An 8,173-nucleotide genomic window follows, 5' to 3' on the forward strand; every position below is an offset into this window, starting at 1 on the left:
GGGCAGCTTGTCCCAGCCCCAATCCCTCCCTCCCCCATGCACCTTCCCTCCCCACTCTGCCTATCACAACAGACTTACTGTCTGGAGGCAGCTGTCCGGCGTGGTGAGGACTGCTGCCTATTTAGTCTATGGTCAAATCTCCAGATCTGATTCGGCTGAATCAAATCAAGACAGTGATTCAAATCTCCCAATTGTCCCTCCGATCTGGCTGAATCCAAATCCAAAGCGAATACTTCCTGCTTTGTCCAGGCCTAGCTAACAGCAAATTGGGCTGGATTAGTAGGAGTGTTGTCAGCAGATCAAGGGATGTGATTATTCCCCTCTATTTGGCTCTGGCGAGGCCACATCTGCAGTACTGTGCCCAGTGTTGGGCCTCCCACTACAGAAAGGATTCTGACAAACTGGATAGAGTCCAGCAGAGGGCAACAAAAATGGTTTGGAGGCTGAGGACACAATTTATGATGAGAAAAGGCTGAAGAAACTGGGCGTATAAAGTCTGGAGAAGAGAAGACTGAGGGGAGATTTAATAGCAGCCCGAAACAGGGTTACAAAGAGGATGGAGCTAGACTGTTCTTCGTGGTGGCAGAAGACAGAACAAGGAACAATGGCCTCACATTCCAATAAGGGAAGTTTAGGTTAGATATAAGGAAAAACTCTCTGACTAAGAGGGTAGTAAAGCAGTAGAACAGGATCCCCAGAGAGGTTGTGGAATCTCTATACTTAGAGGTTTTTAAGACCTGGGTAGAGAAACCCTTGACTAGAATGATCTTGTTGGAGATAATCCTACTCTGAGCAGGGGGTTGGACTTGGTGACCTCCTGAGGTCCCTTTCAACCCTAATTTTCTGTGGTTCTAAGATCAAACACTCCAATTTAAGATTAAAACAATTTGTGTGTAATTCAAATTATGCACATGAATAACACATGTAAAATGACACAGTTCCATTGAAAGGATTATATTCTATTTTACATAAACTAAATGATTTTACCTGAAATGGATATTTGTTTTGACAGGGAATAACACCATCATTCTTCACAATCTCAACACATTTGATTTTTGCAATATCAACTGACCCCTTCCTGTATTTTTTCTGTTAAAAAATAAGAAAGAAAAGTAGTAAGATACAAGGGAAGACTGATACATTTAGGGCCTCTTCTCTCATTCATGGGACTAGCAGAGGAAGCCCCACCTCATTGCCATCCTTCAAAATTATGAAAGCCACCATATGACACCAGAATCTAACAAAACCTCAATGTCTAGCATATGTCATTATTAAGCTATTCAGTGAAGACACTTGATGCAGAAACTGTTCAGTTCTGAAGCCATAATGCAGGTGTTACTCAGACTCACCATAAAAATAGCTACTAGAATCAGGAAATAACTCATACTTCTTAAGAACTGAATCACATTAACAGGAAGGTCAAGAAGAAAGTAACCTATGTGCCTATTTTTGCTCATCTGAAAAACTGGGAGTAGACAACATGATAAAATAAATGTAAAACTGCTCTAAGAGAATGAGTAGAGTCAGCCCCTCAAACAACAACACATATTTGTTCTCACTAACCTTAAATTATAGACTTTTTAACAAAGCTGTTGTATCTCTTTTTCCTAAAATGAGCTGAAGGAAAAGGACTGGGCCACACCTCACCCTGTAAGGAACAAGGACGAGTTCAGCGTTTTGCTCGTAGAGGGCTCCACATAACTCTGATGAGCAAGTGAGCAGAAAGAGTTAGAAAAGAAAGTGGTTTGAATGATGGTAGGTAGGGATCAGGGACAAGTACAGCACGAGAAGACTATGGGGAAGGTGGGCAGCAGGCTGAAGGCAGCAGCCTGCTGGTAGAAGTAAGGCTATGAACAGATGTTGTTTTGTCACAGAATTGGCTGTGCTGGGATGTCCTAAGACAGCTGATCTGATTGACTGGCAGGTACAAACATCACCTGGGGCCACTGCCCAGCAGGATCAGGCCCCTGATGCTCTGAGGACTTTAGGGGCCTGAATCCTTTGGAACAACAGCCCCAGGTGCCTGGCTCCTACCCAGGGAACCCTGTCAGGTTCCCTTGCTCTGCAGTGTAAGAGAGACACCTGAGAATCACCTGCCCAGAGAGGCTGAAAAGCACAGGCAGCCCTGAGCTACAGGAATCGTGCCATAAATTAGCAGGAATCCTCCCTGATAAAGTGCAACAAAACTGTCACAAGAAATCATTGCACAAACATTTTCGAGCACTTGAAGCAGAACAAAGGTTCTCTCTCAACTTGTGCTCCCACAAACACATTTATGGCAGCACAAGGGTGACGTCTTTTTGCACTCTTAAACACTAAAGAAAACTTATCCTGAGAGCTGGGCCTGGAAGACAGAGGCCAGCAGCAGATTACTCCTGGCGGCAGCTGCAACCATAAAGGGAATTTTTTTTAAAAATCAGGCATAAAACAGACACCACAGAACTGGACAACTGCTCACCAACCAGCTTATTCTACAGGTGCAGATGAAACATTTTCTTCATTTCAGTTTATTCAGTTTAATCAATTCAATGGGGAATGTTGAAAATGGACTGGGATTGAAAACAAAGCGAAGCCTTTTTTCCTGTTCTAATTTATGACTAACAGTGAGATAGTTACATAGATGTTAGCGGCTGGCAGGAACCATAAAAATAACAGACTGAGATTGAAAACAAAGCGAAGCCTTTTTTCCTGTTCTGATTTATGACCAACAGTGAGATAGTTTCATAGATGTTAGCGGCTGGAAGGAACCATAAAAATAACCAGTTCAATTCACCAACTACAGATTGTACTTAATTTGTTTAGTAAATCAAGTTAAAGGCAAAACATGTTTTGATAATCTTATTTTTCCCTTACACATATAGGGAATTTAAAGGAGTTGTATTCAAAATAGTTCTTTAATTCTTCAATAATTCTTTTTTAATAAATTCCAATTTCTATCCAAATACATGTTTTCAAAATCATAAAAGTAAAATAAATTGTTTAGTAAATTCATTATTTTATAATATAAAAAAGAAAACTGAAGAATGTCAATACATGTAGTTAAGCTATATAATTCATCAAATAAATGTATATACAACAGATATACTACCATATTTACTTGAATCTAAAATTACTTTGAATTTAAGATGATCCACAGTAATTAGATTCTACATATGGAAAGTGTACACGTTTGTTATAATTTTCCAGGTATAGAATCTAATTATTGGAGGTTTGTCTTGAATTTGTCCCCCTCCCACTGCTACAGCAGAGGAAATCATGGCTGGAAAGGGGGAGGGGGGAGGGAGTCAGGTGGCCCCCTTGCTCTCTACCTCACTCCCTCCCCAACTTTTCCTCAGCCCCTTCCCCTCCCCTTATTGTCAGACCCTGCTCATGCTCTGTTCCCTCTCTGAGCATGTGGAAATGAGGGGCAAACAGAAGCTAATTTGAAGCAAGGGACCAAAAACCACTGACATAAACATACCTGTAGTCATTTATATATACGCAAAATAATATGGGTACCTACAGACTTGGGTCATCCAGAACTGATGCATTTAAATCTCATTTGCAAACTGCAACAAGTTGCAGCACAGGTATTCCACAAACATACTTTGAACAGCATTTCTGTACCTACTTATTTTTAGTGCAAACCATGCATGATATTAGGCCAAAGACAAAAGGCTCATGACTTATCATAGAGTTATTGGCTGGGTCCCAGCAGAGTCAACAGCACTTCAAGCCCTGGTGACCCCACAGTCCAGCACTGCTCAGTATGTGTGTATATTCCAGATACCCCTTACAAAGGATTCATGTGCTAATTAGCCCCCTTACCATGAATGGAACCAGGCATTCTTGTCATGAATTCTGAGACTCTCCAAAAACTTATATGCAGATGAGGCTTGGGGCTGCATGCTCTAGCTCTACCCCATGAAGGGCAGGGCCATACCAGTCACATGCAACAGGCTGAGATGACAGAGCTTCTCATTTACATAGACCTTTGGTGATATTTGCTATTTAAAGCTGGTGAACAAATAGGGAACACTGGAAACAGGAAAGCAAGTCACTACTCAGCTGTAAAGAGGAAGTTGAAATGCATTTGATAAGTGTGGTTCACCATGACTTGAAAAAGGGAAAATAAGCACAATGGGTCCTATTTCTTATTCAGATGGGATGCACTAACCTAGTCTGGTGAAAAGGTCCCATTGGTGTGTATGCCCAATATGGGCTGTGTGTTTTACAGGCATGCTGTGTGGGTTGCATTCAATTAGCTTAACATTTGCATTACTGAGCACATGTTGTTTCTTGCAACAGTTTAGTAACAGACGGGGGTGACATGTAGGAGGTGCACATGATGCACTCCCTGCAAAATGAGCCCAGACAGACTTAATTTATCCTATTTGCAAAAATAAACACTTTAAAAGAAGGGATTTTTTCTAAGTGTATTATTCAGCAGCTGTCACGGTGGGGTCTCTGATCTAAATGGGGTCCGTAGGTCCTACAAGAATAATTACATACAAAATCCTATCTAAAAACAACTGCAAAGTCAAGCACTCAAAAGTTAGGAAACAGTTCTAAGTTGCTTCCATGACCTTAATTTGCCTCCTTACATGTCCTATGCTTTATGATAATCTACTGTAAGATCACATACCATATTTTCTTCACAGCCCTCCATTCTTTAGTAAGTATATTCTATATATTTTATATTTCTTTTAATCCTCATTGGGTAGCTTTATTTACTGCACACCATTCAAATTCAGCACTGAAAATACAATTATTTGTACAATTGTACCTTTAAGGGATCAATGTTGTGGTACATGCAGGCTCTTGTCATGCAATTCATAAGGAGCTGAATTTGAGACAATAAATGAAACAATCTCTGTCAAGTACCTTGTCTCAGTATACAGGGTTGTTAGTTGTAGCCACGTTGGTCTAAGGACATATGCAGGCAAGGTTCTTTGGGTAGATGAGATATCTTTTATTAGACCAACTAAATAGTTGGGGGAAAGTTCTTTGCAAGCTTTTGGGCACAAACACCCTTGTTCAGGCGTTGGGAGACTCTGCTGCTGTTATGAATTCTCCAAGACCGAAAAGAAGCTAAAACTTCTTCAGGGCACAAAGAAGCTAAATCTTCTTTCGGCCACACACATCCTTCTTCGGGCATTTGGAGAACTTATAACAGCTGCAGAGCCTCCCAATGCCTGAACAAGGATGTTTGTGCCCATAAGCTTGCAAAGAACTTTTTTCCAACTATTTAGTTGGTTTAATAAAAGATATCATATCTACACAAAGAAATTTGCTTGTTTGTCTCACTATAGTTCCTCAAAACTATGGAGCATGAGGAGTAAAGAAGCAGTTACTAGCTCCAGAGTTGAGACTTTGTGAATGTGGAAGACACGTGAACGACAAAGTTCAAAGAGTACTTAAGGGTAAAGTTACACTTACACTCAGGTCTCTCTTTATGCGAATCTGTTTGGTGAGAATTCGCTTACATGTGATGACCTTATTTATACCAGAAACTTTGTGTGAGAAAAATCTGATCTTATGTGTAGTCAGCCAGCAATGAGCTCCCTGCAGGCTGGCAGAGTTCCAGCCTGCAGGGAGCTGGGAGGAAGCAGGAGAAAGGCAGTGCGACAGGGGGCACCACATGCATATACAGTACATGCACATGGCCCCAAGTAGCCTCGAGGGCAGCTCCAGCAGGTAAGTGTGGGGAAGTGGGGGAATGAGGCCCCTGTAGGGAGGGAGCTGGGCAGGGCTGGGGCTGCTGTCCAGCCAGGGGGTGCTCGGGGCCCATGGCCGCAGCGTGCAGCTGCAGGGCCCCAGCGGGGAGCAGGACGGAGCCCCCGGTGGCTCATCGGGGGAGGGACAGGTCCCTGCTGCCGAACACACTTCCAAAGGGAAGGGGCGGACCCACGGGCACAGTGGACCCTGACCCTGATCCTGGGCCTGGCTCAGCTCCTCCCCCTGCCTGGTCCCAGCACCCAGCACCCCACTGCCCTGGCTACGCACCTCCTATGGAGCAGGGCTGCACCCCCTCAAAAAGCAGCAGGCACAGGAGGCACATCCCCAGGGTAATGCAGGATAAGCAGTCACCATTACCTGCTGCCCTGCTTCCCTGCCCTGGGTGCCTCTCCAGCACAGCAGACATGACCCAGCGCAGCTGGGAACAGTGGGGCTGTGCGGAGAGGCTACGAGCTCCCTGCTGCACTAGGTCATGTCCACCCAGCTGTGGAGGCTCGGGGGCAGGGAAGCAGGGAACAGCAGGGCTGCATGAAAGGTGCTTGCTCTGTGCTGTCTTGGCAATGCGCCCGCTGTGCGTGCTGCTGCTTTCACTTAAAACACACGTCTGCACAATAAAGCTCATTAATTCATGCTAAGTGCCCTCTGAGCATCTCAAACTTACACCACTTCACGCAAGGGTTAACTTTGGGCCATACTACCCAAATCTTGTTAGGGTAACTTCAGTCTGCTCCATGAAGATAAAAGCAAGCAATTTGTGGTTAACCAGAATCCCAGGATGCACTCATGCCAGGATCCCTTTCCGCCTCTCCACCCAGAGCAGGGATATAGTCCAACTGTTCTGGCTCTGAGCCATGCCCTTGTTCACCAACCTTTTAGTGGCAAGTCAGAGCTGTGCAGGAAAGTTAAGGGTCAATACTGTTAGTGCAACTCTCAGCATGTTTGAACATTAACACCACTTAACATTCTACAGATTTAGTATGGTCTAAGCATAATATGCAAATTCTCCCTTACTCTGTCTGTAAAGAATGGGTGCCACTAAAAGGAAAGTAAGATAGTTAGAAATAGCCTTATATTGACAGTGGCTGTTTCCAAAGTATTTGATGTATTAAATTGTTTTCAGTTAATTCAGACAAAATGCTAAGCAGGAAACTAGAATAAAATTTAAGGATCACTGCAGTCCTCCAGATGAAACACATGACAGAAATGTTTTTAAATCACAGGATGCAAAAGGAAGATGAAACTACAAGAGACAAGGATAAGATTCAGATGGAGAATGATCTTAATAAAAAGTGATCCAAAATGAATCAAATAAAATTCAGTAATAACTGGAAGGAAAGTCCTACAGCACCTTCCTGCCAAAAATAAGAACACACACATTTCAAATCCCTGTTCTAAAGCACAAAGGCATTATATTTTCCAAAAACAATTCTTAATGTTAATTTAGCATGGGTTGAACACCATTTTCCAAAATTTCTCACTTTGAAATAGCCCAACTGTTTTTGCTAAGACTTTCAAAAGAAAGCCAGCCTAAGAGAATTTCAGCTTGAACAGTTACAAATTGTCAAAAACATGCTCAACTAAAAAGTATGTCTTCTGAAGGGAAGTATCTTTCTAAACCATGCATAATAAAGTAATAGTTATATACCCATTGAAAACCTGAAGGCTAGTCAGCGTCTAATACCTTTACTACCTTGTCTTACTTTTACTCTTCTGGCTGTTACAAAGAGAACAAGGAGACAAATTATTCTCTGCTCACACTTTGCTGCTTAGCACCAGGAAGGAAGACAGGATGTTTAAGTCCAGATAAAGATATAAATATTTCCAAGACAAGAAAAACAATAGAAATAGGATTATGCTCACTAGAAATTATAACAAATGGAACAAAGTCATGCAGTGACATTACCACTTCAGTTTTTTACTATGAAACTATTTGAAGCTATCCGGATTTTTGCACTTAGAAGTACTTTGCACTTAGTGGAACCAGGACTTTTTTTTTTATATATATATATATATATATATATATATACACACACACACATATACACACACACACACAATTCATTTTTATGTTCACACAATATACACATAGGAACAAATATGATGCATTACTTTGATTTCTTTTTGAAGCACCATATTTGATTGAATCCAAGACAAGGTCCCCCGCCCCTTCAGCATGGGGGAAGGGGAAGAGCCCCCTTGTCCTGGATTAAAGTACAAGGTGGTGCTTGTGTCCCCCCCTTACTCTCATACCTAGCTCTGGCTCCATTCCCTCCTGGGGTATGAAGTACACAGAACCTCCACCCCCTGCTCAGGCAATCAGCAGCAATGCAGCTCAAGCCACAGGACAGTGGTGTGTGGCCAGGCAGATTCAATATGCTCCATGCCCCAAAAGGAAATGGGGCTGGAGCCACATTTGGCAGTAAGCTGGGGGAGGAGGATCGGAGAGGCTGTGGTG

General features: G+C 42.7%; 1 protein-coding gene across 1 annotated transcript in view; it reads right to left on the reverse strand.

Annotated features, from left to right (window-relative positions):
* Window positions 1-8,173, reverse strand: part of TEC (tec protein tyrosine kinase) — a 77,819-nt gene that overhangs the window by 34,992 nt on the left and 34,654 nt on the right. Inside the window, exon 3 of the mRNA XM_019525860.1 lies at window positions 988-1,089. Within this exon, the coding sequence (XP_019381405.1) occupies window positions 988-1,089 (102 nt within the window). The remainder of the gene's footprint in view (window positions 1-987; window positions 1,090-8,173) is intronic.

This window comes from Gavialis gangeticus, unplaced genomic scaffold (genome assembly GCF_001723915.1).
Source record: "Gavialis gangeticus isolate Ggan-Ray unplaced genomic scaffold, GavGan_comp1, whole genome shotgun sequence".
Taxonomy (NCBI): domain Eukaryota; kingdom Metazoa; phylum Chordata; order Crocodylia; family Gavialidae; genus Gavialis; species Gavialis gangeticus.